Source organism: Caenorhabditis remanei, chromosome II (assembly GCF_010183535.1).
Source record: "Caenorhabditis remanei strain PX506 chromosome II, whole genome shotgun sequence".
Lineage (NCBI taxonomy): Eukaryota > Metazoa > Nematoda > Chromadorea > Rhabditida > Rhabditidae > Caenorhabditis > Caenorhabditis remanei.
In genome coordinates, this window is record NC_071329.1 from 14,266,574 (window position 1) to 14,280,661 (window position 14,088).

At 37.5% G+C, this 14,088-nt stretch overlaps 4 protein-coding genes across 4 annotated transcripts; 1 reads left to right on the forward strand and 3 right to left on the reverse strand.

The window, feature by feature from the left end:
- Positions 1 to 409: 409 nt before the first annotated feature.
- GCK72_006878 (uncharacterized protein) lies at positions 410 to 1,648 on the forward strand (the record flags this gene model as incomplete). Its single annotated transcript, XM_053725865.1, has 2 exons — positions 410 to 505; positions 1,328 to 1,648. 2 exons carry the CDS (start codon positions 410 to 412, stop codon positions 1,646 to 1,648), a joined length of 417 nt encoding a protein of 138 aa, XP_053590059.1.
- Positions 1,649 to 2,285: 637 nt separating this feature from the next.
- GCK72_006879 (uncharacterized protein) lies at positions 2,286 to 3,101 on the reverse strand (the record flags this gene model as incomplete). The annotated part of the gene is made up of 3 exons (XM_003110145.2): positions 2,286 to 2,389; positions 2,437 to 2,749; positions 2,793 to 3,101. The coding sequence occupies 3 exons, from the start codon at positions 3,099 to 3,101 to the stop codon at positions 2,286 to 2,288; spliced, it is 726 nt and encodes a 241-aa protein (XP_003110193.2).
- A 1,641-nt stretch (positions 3,102 to 4,742) lies between these two features.
- Positions 4,743 to 6,929, reverse strand: GCK72_006880 (uncharacterized protein; the record flags this gene model as incomplete). The annotated part of the gene is made up of 5 exons (XM_053725866.1): positions 4,743 to 4,815; positions 4,867 to 4,966; positions 5,020 to 5,332; positions 6,441 to 6,659; positions 6,840 to 6,929. 5 exons carry the CDS (start codon positions 6,927 to 6,929, stop codon positions 4,743 to 4,745), a joined length of 795 nt encoding a protein of 264 aa, XP_053590060.1.
- A 536-nt stretch (positions 6,930 to 7,465) lies between these two features.
- GCK72_006881 (uncharacterized protein) lies at positions 7,466 to 8,561 on the reverse strand (the record flags this gene model as incomplete). The annotated part of the gene is made up of 3 exons (XM_003109834.2): positions 7,466 to 7,535; positions 7,581 to 7,993; positions 8,280 to 8,561. 3 exons carry the CDS (start codon positions 8,559 to 8,561, stop codon positions 7,466 to 7,468), a joined length of 765 nt encoding a protein of 254 aa, XP_003109882.2.
- Positions 8,562 to 14,088: the final 5,527 nt, after the last annotated feature.

Consider the following 14,088-nt stretch of genomic DNA (forward strand, 5'->3'; position numbering starts at 1 on the left):
CCTTGTCATTTTCAAAAGTGACACTTTCGACAATTTTCGATATTTTTTGTTGGTTTTTCAGGGAACTGATCATCACTAACTCTGGAATCCCATTAATATATGTTTTCAGGTTTCATGTACAATCACAGATTTTTATATGACATTTTTGATGCAACCACTTCCGTTATACCCGGTTTTTGGAGGGTTTTGTACAGGAATTCTAGCAACATATTTTGACGTTTGGGCTCATTATTTGATGGTATTTCATATTACAGTTGCAAAAGTTCTTGCAAGTTAGAGTTTTCAGGTGTACATCATTACTTTGGTAATTTGTCAAATGGAAGCGTTGACATTTTGTTTCCTCAGAAAACACCAGTCAATTGGAAGTATTTTGAATTATCATCTGCTACCAGGCAATCTGTACAACTTGATGATTGTCCGCGCATTTTTATTGCCCGTGACATTTTATATGGTGTTTTGGAGAGCTGGAATCAAGAGGGATGAATTAATGGATTATGTAAGGGAGGTGAGTTTAATGGAGCGTTTGAATGGGGAAGGTCATGGATTCAGTGTGGAGATGTGGGTCGTGACCAGGGCTGTGCGAAAAATTTTTCGGACGAAAATTTTTTCTTTTTTTCGGGGGTTTTCGAAAAATGTTAGGGCGAAAAATTTTTCGGGCCAAATTTTCCGAAAAATTTTTCGGTCTAAATTTTTCGAAAAAGTTTTTCGGACGAAAAAATTTCGGATAATTTTCGAAAAAACTGTACGAAAATGTTGGAAATTTCAATAGAAATTTTCAAAAATTGAGTATCAAAAATAGTGATTTTTCGTGGGAAAGTTTTTTTCGCACAGCCCTGGTCGTGACCTATATGATTGGAAAGCTGAGAGAACGCTGATTCCAAATATATATTTAGTTTTTGCTCCCAAGGCCTAGTATTCGAGAAAAACGAGGTCGAAGTATGGACCACTGACGAGTCATTACCCTCCTGGTAGTGAGGCAGTGTGACGTAAGTAATGTTCATGACATGTAAATTTGTATTGTAATACTTTTTTTAATTCACTAGCGTAGTGAAATGGGAATAATATGTATAACAATACATTTTTCGCCGTTCGTGAACAAGGAAGAATATGTATCAAAATACACGTTTCCATGTCATGAATAACACCATAACAGTGTGCGCCTTATTTTTACCTCATTTTTCTCGAATACCAGACCTAGAGGGCAAAAACTGAATATTTATTTGGAATCAGAGTTTTCTCAGCTTTCCAATGATATAGGTCGCGTCCCATAACTCTACACTGACTCCAAGAACTTCCTTACTGAGTTCTCAAACAGACACTGTTTCAGAATTACCCGGATTACGTCATCGGCTTCTCCACTATCCGAAATTTCGCTCTTTACACCTTCGACTTCTGGACCATGCTAGTTCTCTTCCTATCTGTTTTCATCGCTGCTTTTGCTGGATTGGTATTCACATTCACTACAATTGACATGCTTCAAATGCTGAAAAGTGTACAACGAAGACTATCCACCGCCAGCTACAACCGCCATAAAAATGCAGTTAGAAGTCTAATCGCCCAATTCGCCACGTCATCGTTATGCCTTGTACCTCCTCTCTTTCTGGTTGTAATTATTCTCGGAGAGTTTGAGAAGGCTCAAAGTGGATAATTATATTGAGAAGGGATTCTGATTATTTTCTTTTTTTCAGTTATGGTCCGAATTCTCCTTGCTGTATTTTCTCTTCACTCAGTAATCAATGCAATAGTTTTGATATCAACTACAAAACCCTATAGGAATTTTGTTTTGAGGTAAAAAGATAATTAAATAGTTTATCTTTTAGAAAATAAATAACAAAATCAAATATTTTCAGAATTCCAATCAGACAAGGGCAGCAAGTTACAGTATCCACTGCAACCAGAGTATCGTTTCATTGAAATTTATCCTTGTTCTTGATCTTACGAAAACGAAAAAAATTAAAAAATGTAGTTTTATAAATTTATTCGAGCGTATAAGATGAATGTTTGGCCTGTTGACTCACTGACTTTTATCTCTGCGTCTTCTCCACTTGTATTAATTGCCACGGGTTTCTCTATGTCCTCTCAACATGTTTCGCCGTCCGCCTCATTGGCTCAGTGGCAGAGCGTCTGTCTAGTAAACAGAAGGTCGCTGGTTCGATTCCAGCATGAGGCACCGAAACTTTTTTGAGGAACTGAAGAAATTATGTTTTTGTTGGAATTCGAAATACTTTTTGGGACTTTCTGAAAAAAAAGTTGTTGTTTTTTTTTCCAAATTTTCAGTTCTGCGCTCACCGAAGTACGAACTGACGATATGGAAGTGTAGTCACAATCAAAACAATCGCATTGATTGAAGAATGAAGAGATGCAATTGCAAAAGCTATTTGTACCAAGACTGAGAAAACATATATTACGAATACGAAATGAATCACACCAACTCACTCTGTCCATTTTCAAACTTTCCAACCGCAAGAATCATCAGAGCGAACGGAGGAGCAAGACACAAAGATGACACAGAGAATTGAGCCAAGACGCTTTTTACAGCCATCTGATACCTACGAAAACTTTTTCCGGAAACTTTCTTTTTGAGTCCTCGAAGCATTTTGAACATGTCAATTGTAGTGAATGTGAAAGTGAATGCGGAGAAAAATGCGCCACTTGTAGAAATAATCAGGACGATTACAAACCATCCGTCGATTTCATAAATGGAAAAGTTTTTGAGATTTCGAAAGTTTTGGAAGTACACTGGGTAGTGCTGAAACTTGTCTGTTCTTGAGCTCTAATGAATTTGATGGTACCTCAGCAACATATTCCATCTGTACCTTCCTATTTATCCCTGTTTCATAAGTGGTCAAAAATGTGAAAATTGGAGTTAACACAGAATAAGTACCGCCAATAATGTAAACATTTCTCGAAAAGATTCTTCGACTTGTCACTTTTCCGATAGTTCGATGTTTCAGTGCAAAGCACCATACAAGAGTAGAGATCTGGGATACCATGAGACATGTCCAGCTAACCATGAGATAATGACAGTAAACATCGAAAACTTGAACTAGCAGTCCGTTACAGTACGCCGCTATAACTGGGAACAATGGAATAGGTTGCATTAGAACCGTCCAGTGGATATCAGTTAGTGTGCATAGAATCTGAAAACTTATCTTTCTAAGAATGGATCTCATTTGAAAAAAATCTACCTGGAAAATCAACAAAAAATAGCGGAAACTATCAATTTTGTCACTTTTGAAAAACACTAAATAAATGGTCCCGAGGTTTATGAATAACGAAATAGTGCCAATAGCATGATAGTAGTTGATAAGCCATTGAGGAGTCGAAAAGTCAACGGGCATGTATTTCGACGTGTGTGAAGTGATTCGTGTCTGTCACTGAATTTCGGGGGTTAATGAGGGAAAAGAAGATCAGAAAAACAAAATAAGATGAGACGACACGTTTTTTTCTTTCAAGCTGATCAGAGAGTTTGGTGACTTCCTGGTATTCTGAAGGATAGGTAATGATGTGTAATGAGAAATGAAACTAGAGAGTATTCTGAAAATGAAAATGATGAAATAAACAGAAAACAGGGCTTAAATATATCTGAAACTGAGTATTTTATCACTTTAAAATAGAAGATTCCAGATTTAAAGAGTTAAGATATACAATACCGTGCAATAAGATATACAAATTTGCCTTTGTCAGTTGAAAATTACCAGTTTTGACAGTGTGTTACGATGTCACTGATTGTCCCACAAAGTAAATGATGTATGCACCATACAGAACAAAGGTAGAGCTTCATTTTTGTAGTTGACAACTTTTTTGTACGGGCACTCCCTTGAGAGTTGAGGTCACTTTAAGGAGGACAGCTCATAAATCACTATTTTGCACTGTGACGATTTGAGGGAGAAACTACTTTGCCAATATGTAACTTGCAATTTTCCAGTTCAACTCAAATTTTTGTGTTGTCATAAGAAACAAGATGATTAGATCAATAAACAGTTTTCAACTTATCTCTCATCTTTTCGTTTCTATCCAATCATTTTTTTTTCTTCTATCATCGAGACCCCTTCTCCTCTTTCCCTCTCAATCATCCGACCGGTTTCAACATGGGGCGGTTTTCCAAAAAAAAAACTTGATCGCGAAAAGATTGCAAAAGATAACAGTGAAAGTAAGAGTTTGAATAAACTCCTCCCATCGCTTTCCATATAAAAATGCAGGATGAAGAGTTTTGTGTCACTAAAAAATAAAACACCACGCAACCGCCAACATTCAAACTGGAGGAAGTATTGACCCTCTGTCTCTCTTGCCAAAGAGGTAATTTTGCAAGTTTTCCAAACTTTCAACTAAATCTATTTTCAGAGATGTGACGAGAACGAGGACCGGATGCACGTTCATTTTCGACACAATTTAATCAAACTCAAAAGTGAAATCGATAGCTCGAAGGCTACAGTACTAGACTCGCCTCTCTTCACAATTCCTCTGAGTATATCGGTGACTGACAAGGATATCACCATCAAAGTAAGAAGTCTAAAGTTTTAACCAATAGGAAATAAAAAATTCGCTGGTTATCAACCCGGATTCTAAACACTCGCTCTTCGGCCCCAATAATTTCCATTGTATTTCTGATCTTTTCAAACTGCCTCAGCCTCTACCGGAACATTTCTGAGGCCAGACTCAGATCAGATTGTAGACTCAGGCCGACATAAAATATTATTTTGTTAATTTTTTAATCGTAGTTTCTTGATACAATAAATAATTTATTGAATGAATGAACTCCGCGCCATTGAAATAGTCTTTGCCGTTGTCACAAAACTTTGATTTTGGCGTTTTCTGAAATTTCATAATAAATAATTAGTTTTTTTCGGGTGTTGACTTACGTACCGCAGAACAAAATTCCTGTAAGGAGGCGTTGTGAAGATAAGAACAACTGCATTGACAGATGAACGGAGAGAAAATACGGCGAGTGTTATTTGGATGATTACTGGAATTCAAGAAAGAAAACGATTTGGTTAGTGATCTGAAACTGTAACTCACTCTGTGCATGTTCAATATCCAGCATGATGACAATGACAAAGCAAAATAATGGAATCAACAACAACGAGGAGGCAGCGAACTGAGCTAGTAAAATTTTCACAGTTGACCGATGTCTTCGAAAGTTACACAACGAAATTCTCCTTCTCACTTTTCGCAACATTTGAAACATGTCGATTGTGGATAAAGTGAAAACCAGAGCACATACTATCCCGCCACTGAACGCCATAAAGATTACGAATAAAAACCAGTAGTTGAGTTCATAGATTGCAAAATTTGGAAGCGTTGAGAATCCAGGAAGATACTGTGGGTAGTTCTGAAGTATTACAGATTTTTATAATTGTGAACCTACAGTAGGTTATAAACTCAAAAGACTATCAACTTTGGCTGTTTTCAGTGGAAAATGACTAACTATAAGTTTGACAGTGTATTTCGGTGTCACCTGATTGTTCGACTAATTCAATATTGTATGGGCTAAACAGAGAAAAAATAGCACATTATTTTTGTAGTTGATCATTTTTTGGTAGGGACACTCCCTAGAGAGTCGCGTACAAAGCAATTTCTCCCGACCAATTTCAGTGCAAAATGTTAATTTTTAATTTATTTGAAACGAAGGAACAAGTCACTGACACGTTACATTCAGAAGAGGAGTTAAGTGAGATTTTAATTAGACCGGGTCACAGAATTAGATGGTATGGGCATTGAGGGTAAGATATTTAGTAAGATTTAGTTTGGCAATATTAGATTTAAAACACCGGGAAGAAATTTTAACGGGGAAAACATGTTCAGGAAGTTCATTCCAGCAATTTAGTGTACGATTTCCAATGAATTGTGAACGTTGATTAGACGTATTCTTTAAAGCGCACCGAATGTAATATTTGTGCCTACGTAAATTGGCGACATCAGGATAATACGTACGAAGATTATCATAAAACCAGCCTGGCTGCCGCGCCTTCGGCGCTTCATCCGGCTGGCCTCTTCTTATTTTCCTGTTCACCCTCTCATAGAAGTGTTCACGTGGCCAAGTGGTTAACGCTCACGCCTGTCGCTTAAATGGCGAGGGTTCGACTTTTTCCCATGGCGCGCTCTCCACTTTATTTCTCAAAAATCTTGCGGACATCCTGAAAAACAGACAGACAAATCCACAAACAGAGCCCACACGCGTTTTATATATAAGAATGATAGAGTGATTTTTGAGCTGTCCCGATAGAATGACCATAACTCTTTAGGGAGTGCTCGTACAAAAAAGTTGTCAACTACAAAAATGGAGCTCTATTTTTAATCTGCATGTTTAATCAAAAACCTACTTGGTGTGACAACCAGAACACCTATGACACACTGTCAAAGTTGCCCATTTTCCACTGATAACAGACAAAGTTTATAATCTTTTGAGCTGTAATGTACATATGTGTCTATATTGTTACCTTGCTAATGTATTCAATTTGCTGTTCCCTTTTCATTCCCGCCTCACAAAATGATAAAAAGAAAGTAAGTGGGGCAAAAGGAAGACAGACTGCCAAGAAGTTGTGAACTTTCTCCGGAACAACATGTTGTTTCGTGATGCTTGCTATCGTTTGATGCTTTTTGACGAAGCAGAATGTCAAACTTTCGAGTTGAGCAACGATTGCAGATACTATGAAGGCCTGGAAAAAGGTTAATATAGCTTTTGAGACTTATCAGGGAAAAGAAAACCGCGATGCGCACGCAGCGCGATTCGTTTTTTGAAAAATTCGCGCCCCTGTGACTTAAGAATTTCAGAGAAAGTCAAAAAGGCCTTCAATGACATTACAGACAAACAAACACAACATTTGAATCAACCTCACAATAAGGTAATGCGTCCAGACGTCCAAGTATCTAGCCAGGTACCCGACACTGTACCCAGCCATGACTGGGAATAACGGGAGAGGTTGCATAAGAAATGATAAGTGAATATCAGTGATTGTACAGGTTATCTAAAGACATTTTCTGTAAAAAATAATAAGTTACCTGAAAAGTTACCTGAAACATGAGCAGGGCATGTCTGAAATTATCAATTTTCTCGCTTTTAAAAATAACTAGAAGAATGGTTCCAGAGCATAGAAATATGGATAATGTACCAATAATGTGATAGTAGACCACAAGCCATTCAGGAGTCTCAAAGGAGACTGTCATACTGGAAGGTCAAAAATAGACTTTGAATATTCTGGAGAATTCCAGGTGGAAATAGTAGAGCAGGCTTTGAAAACTAGAAAACTTGAGAGAATACACATGATGTGTGCGTCTGCATAGTTGAAACGGGCAATTAAAGAGGAGAATGAATGTTACCAACCAATTTTATAAAACAGAAAACATAAGATTATATTTGAAAGATCACTTCCCATGAAATGGCTTGACCAAACTATACAGACATTTTTGAAAAGTTTACAATCGGATAAAAGTGAAATATCAAAGTATCAAATTGCTGAAACCTTCAGCTCCACGAGTTCCGACTCATCGAGATAGCAACTGTGGCAATCACCAAGTTGTTCGATGAAGTTTTTCTGAAACACATGGTCACTACCTCGTCATAAATTGTCCCTCACTACCTCATCACAAACTTTCTGAACGGCGGAGTTGTTGCTATGAGCACCACGGCATTCACGGACGATCTCAATGAAAATATTGCCAAAATCACATGCACTATTCCTTGAGATTGTTCGATTCCAGTCATAATAACTACCGAAAAGCAGAATGATGGGATAAGCAACAGTGAGGAAGCTGCAAACTGTGCCAGGAGACTCTTTACAGTAGATCGATGCCTTCGGAAGTTGGTCGCAGAGATCTTTCTTCGGGATTTTCGGAGCATTTGGAACATGTCAATAGTTGTGAATGTGTAGATGCAGCCACAGAATATTCCACCAAAAAAACTGAGTGAGATGATTAGGAAGAACCAGAAGTTTCCTTCGTAGATGGTAAAGTTTTGAAGGGAAGAAAATTGTTCGATATATTCAGGGTGGTGCTGAAATTAAATATTTGATATTATCGGTTCACGAACACCTGCCGGGGGTGTTAAAGGCGCATCTAATTTGTGCGAAATGGTTTCGAAGCGAAAAACATGACTTGCAGTTCTTTTCAGACCTGCAAAGCTCAAAAACACGGCATGTGATCTATTTCAACTACGAGACCATTCCGCGAAATTCCCAATAAATCAGATGCGCCTTTAACACTTCTGGCACGAGTTCGTGAACCGATTATAGCGAATGCTGTAAGACATCCAGACACCCAAGATACATTTATTCACTCACCTTTCTGACATAACCCATTTGATTTTCTCTCTTCATGCCTGCATTACAAAATGCCATGTATCCAAATATTGGGAAAAATGGCGAAATCATAGTGATTGCGTCATTCACATTCTTGGGAATCAAATGTCTTTTTGTGATATTTGCAATTATTTGATGTTTTCTCACAAAACAATACGCCAAACTTTCCAACTGAGCCACTATCATTCCCACGAGTAATGCTATCAGATAGTGGGACCAAACATCGAAATATTTGGCTAGAAACCCTACACAATATCCAGACATTAGTGGAAATAAGGGAAATGGTTGCATGAGGAAAAGGAAATTAATATCAGTTATTGTACACACCGTCTGAAAATAAAAATATTTCCCGTACCAATTCCTTCAAAATTTACCTGAAAAACCAACAGAGAATATCGAAAACTGTCGATACTTTCACTTTTGAATACAAGCAATGCTATAGTGAAAAGATTCAAAAATAAGGAAACAGTGCCTATGAAATGATAAAAGATGAATAACCACAAGGGTACTTCAAAGTCGATTGTCATTTTTTTTTCTAAAATGAGATTGGAAACAAGAAGAAAATGAACGATAATTTCGGGGGATTTTGAGTGGGAAAATGAGTGTGACCCGGAATTATAGGGTAGTTAAGTTGTCAATTTGTATTCCTAAGGCAAATTTCCAGCAACGGAGCATGATTTGCAGGTGAAAAATAAAAAAAATTCAGAGACAGATGTTTCTCTAGTTTGTGGACTTTTTTAAAAAGAGAATCAATTAAAAATAACAAAACAAAAACCACAGCAACAAGTCCCGATTTCCAGAAAAAGTAGGCGTTGACAGTTTTTTAAACAGTTCTCGACGTCGTTTTCTTATTTTTATTTGTACCAATTGGAAGGTTCTGAGCTCAGAAAAATTGACCACATGGACGACAGCTTCACGGATGTTTTTACAGCAAGCGGTTTAGCACCTCCGCGTGGAACTTTCAACCAATTTTTGGATGGGTTCGAAGGAAGAATTAGTTCAAATTTGATTTTTTCAATAAGTTTTTCAGGTTTCCGCTTTTTTATTGATTTTCTCAGAAGCATGTCGATGAATTTGAGGTTCCGACACAGAAACAGCATAATGATGTTCTGGAGCAGTTATTTTGTAGTCTTTATCTGAAATTAAAAGACTGAATATGTATTTTCCAACCAGTTTTCCAGAAATATCGGTTTTTGTCCCTTGTCATGCTCTTGGTGTAATTTTCTGAAGGTTCCTTATCGAATCTGTGAAATATTGAACATCTAAAAATTTATATTATCAAATTTACACAGCATGAATATTGAAAACTCTGGTGTTCAGCATCCCAAACGCCACAATTAGAAATAAATAGTGGTAGCCGAAGTGGTGGCTGTTTCTAGTCCGCCGCCTTCGTTTTCTCTTCCATTGTCTGCGTCTCTTCTGTTTCCCCTCCTCTCGTACCCCGTCGCGGACCTCGATTGATGTCGGTACATAGATTCGCATAAGAGGGGAGGCAGCGCAGTGTTAGTCGGTTTTAACCCAGTTACTCAAGGTACGCTGGAGTTCCGACCATTCGAAAGAATGTGTTGAACAACTATAACTTTTGGAACCGCTCTGCTGGGGTCATCCGGCAGAGCAAAAGTACTTTATTGTCTTCTGAGGAACTGAATCTTTGAGTTTTCATCATCAAATTAATATCAGAAAAAAATCGGATTATGGATTGGAAAATATATTCTGGACTGTGAAAGAAGGCATGAAATACGTCGAATGCAATATTTAATTCGGTATGAAAAAAACATACGCGAGTATAATTCTAAATATCTAGTCTCTTCATTTGCGCTGCAAAATTTTCCGAGTCACTTCGAACATTCTGATAAGAACAGTTGTCTGAATTGGTGTGAAGCAGCTTGCAGATATTTTATATATAAAACAGTATTATTTTTTCTTACCTCACGGTCTCCCATACTGGGAAAAGAACTGCAAAAAATGTGAAGCCGATTTTTTCACGTTTTAATTCAATTTGTATTTTTTTGCATTGAAAATCCAGTATTTTTAGATTTTTAGACTTCGCAATGAGTGTAAAAAGGTCCCATCCATCAGAATTGTTTTAAAAATTTTTCGATCTTATGAGCCAGAAACGTGAATTTGGTCAGAGAACAGCTTTCTTCTTTTTCGGAATGTGGGGGACCGTGCAGTTCACAATTTTATTATTGATTTCGTGAGACCAAATTGATGGAAAAGATTGAGTTCATCAGAAGACATGAAATCATACGCGTAAAGTATTTTTGCTCTGCCGGATGACCCCAGCAGAGCGGTTCCAAAAGTTATAGTTGTTCAACACATTCTTTCGAATGGTCGGAACTCCAGCGTACCTTGAGTAACTGGGTTAAAACCGACAAACACTGCGCTGCCTCCCCTCTTATGCGAATCTATGTACCGACATCAATCGAGGTCCGCGACGGGGTACGAGAGGAGGGGAAACAGAAGAGACGCAGACAATGGAAGAGAAAACGCAAGCGGCGGACTAGAAACAGCCACCACTTCGGCCACCATTATTTATTTCTAATTGTGGCGTTTGGGATGCTGAAAATAGGAATTTTCAATATTCATGTGGTATAAATTTAATTAAATAAATTTTTAGATGCTTAAAACTTCACAGATTCGATAAGGAACCTTCAGAAAATGACACCAGGAGCATGACAAGGGACAAAAACCGATATTTCTTGAAAACTGGTTGAAAAATACATTTTCTGTATTCTAATTTTAGCTGAAGACTTCGCAATAGCTGCTCCAGAACATCTTTATGCTGTTGCTGTGCCGCAACCTCGAATTCATCGACATGCTTCTGAGAAAATTAAAAAGAATCGAAAACCCCGGAAAACTTATTGAAAAAATCAGATCTGAACTAATTCTTCCTTCAAACTCATCAAAAAAATTTTCTGAAAGTTCCCCGCGGAGGTGCTGAACGACTTGGTGTAACAAAAAAGTGAAGATCATAGAAGTAGAAATAGAAAAATGAAGAATCACACAAAAATCACACTAGAACTGGTCGTAAGTACCAGTTGGAGAAGGACGGAAGACAGGAGACATAAAACCATAATGAAATCATGTTTTCCTGAATTTTCAGCAGCAATTTTCAAGCTCGGTGCTCTTAAGAAAATTGAAACTTTGATTTTTCGACTATCCCTGACAGCAGTATCGATATTTTTGATTCCGAATCTCATGTAAAACATCCGGGAAGCTGTCGTTCACGTGGTTAAATCTTCAGAGCTCAGAATCTTCCAATTGACTCCAAAAAAATAAGAAAATGGCGTCGAAATCTGTAAAAAACTGTCAGCGGTATCATTCTGGAAATCGGGTCATGCTGCCTGTGATTTTTGTTTTCTCATTTTGTATTTATTCTTTAAAAAAATATTTCCCAATCCTAATTTCGAAACTGGTGAGATGTCTGTATACACCGAGGAAGTAACACCAGTGGGGGAAAAAGTGTGAGACGGGACCTCTCTGGTTCGATTCCTGTTGTGGAAACATTTTTTGCGTTTCATCCTGCGATTTTTTTTAATTGAGGGAAGAAAAAATGTTACAGTTTTATGTATCTGGAAGCTGCTTCACCCGAATTAGACATTTATTCGTATGAAAGACTTCGAAGGGGCTAATTTGCAAAGCAAACGGAAAGTTCGTTTGAATTAAGCACCTATTGAAATCAAGCAGTATTGTTAGGGACCGCAATGAACGTGGGCGGAGTTTTTCATTTTCTTCTCTTGAGGCGTCATGAGGAGCTTATTGAAATGTTTGACGGACTGCCCTGCGAGCCCAGAACGCTAAAACAGAATGACAACTTTTGACCCCTATGTAATCGAGTACGTAGAATTCGATGAGCACACTTTCCTTTTACCCAAATCTATAGTTTTCTCAGAAAACTAAAAAAACGTTTTGCTTTTTTCAAAAAAAAAGTCACGTTTAATTTGTTCTAGGTCGAACACGCATCAGTTTTTGACAGTTTCTATTAGTTCTGGACATACTCTAATAGGTTTTGAAAGAAAATTCGATTTTCGTGCTGTCGAATTTTTTTGGGAGCCATCTGAACTTCGAGGCATCACATCAAAAAACTTTCTGTGATAACATATATATTTTCTGACATATTCTTTTTGGACATCTCTTCAGGTACCTGTGGCCAAAATTTGGAAGCTCATTGATTCGTAAAATGTGATTTTTTCGATGTCGGAAGACAACAGATTCAAAAAGAAAATCAGTTTTCCCGTCAGTTTAGTTTAAAGGAGGTCAAACACGCATCATTTCTTGACGGATTCAGATTCTACGCAAAATTTCCTATTATCAGCGTCACATTTGTACTCATTTAGTTCAGTGGATAAGACGCTGGGTTTTTAATCAAACGGTTTCTGGTTCGAACTTTCCCAAATTTTACAAAAATTCGACGGATTGAACGTGAAAACAGAAAATAGTTTTTGCGTGGTCAGGAAAACAAAAGAATTCCCCAAGAGAAATTCAGTAGAAACCATGGCTGACTAAAAGGTCCTGTAACTTCGGAGAGAGTGAATATTTTCAGAAAAAAATTTGGGAATGTACTTCCATTTACCTGAAGAAAAGGTCAGGATGGAAATTTTAATGAAAAATTGAGTTTGAAAAAAAATGTTGCGGTCTCTATTCATATGGACTAAAAATGCCCGTGAAAAGATTTTGTTAAAAAATGAGGGCGGCCCGATTTTCGACAAATATGAAAATTAGTAGAAAAATAACCGATTTTCTAGTTTTGACCATCTCAAACTTTTTTCCAGTACTCGTGGAAATCACTCTTCTCATCGGAGCCCTCCATCCAATTGTCAATGCAATCCTTCTCACCATGACCACTTCTCAATTCAGAGAAGTTGTATTTGGTTAGCCAAACCATGGCTGACTAAAAGGTCCGGTAACTTCGGAGAGTGTGAATATTTTCGAGAAAAAAATTGGGAATGTACTTCCATTGACTTGAAGAACAGGTCAGGATGGAAATTTTTATAAAAAAATGAGTTTGAAAAAAATGTTGCGGTCTCTAACAAGGGAACCTTTTAAGTGGGACCTAATGCCAGCAAAAACGACCTATACAGGTCGAAAGAGGATGTTTGAAAACCTATAAATCAACTTTCAAAAGTTGCTTACGTGACCTGTAAGTGGCTGAAATCTCGACCTGAAAATTGACCAATTTTACCATTGATTTGGTGTATCTCCTACCACGTTTGTAAAGACTACGGCGGCAGTATAAAAACGTGTTCGAGTGGCGCAGGTGGTTAGAGCGTAGGAGGAGAAAAGTTTTGCCCTGGTTCGACACCTGCACCATTTTTCTTTTTTTTGTTGATTTTTCCCACTTTTTTTTCAATGAGTTTTTGGAATCTATCATATAAGTTTTTTGTACCACCACCAACGCGATTCCCTTCTGAATCCATTTCAAATGATGATTATGAGAAATTTCTGCCAGTTGACAGATGAAAGTGCTGAAATTTATGATTTATGATAGATTCCAAAAACTCATTGAAAAAAAAGTGGGAAAAATCAACAAGAAAAAAAGAAAAAATTGTGCGGGGGTCGAACCAGGGCAAAACTTTTCTCCTCCTAGGCTCTAACCACCTGCGCCACTCGAAAACGTTTTTATACTGCCGCCGTAGTCTTTACAAACGTGGTAGGAGATACAGCAAATCAATGGTAAAAATGGCCAATTTTCAGATGGAAATTTCAGACACTTACAGGTCACGTAAGCAACTTTTGAAAGTTGATTTATAGGTTTTCAAACATCCTCTTTCACCCTGTATAGGTCGTT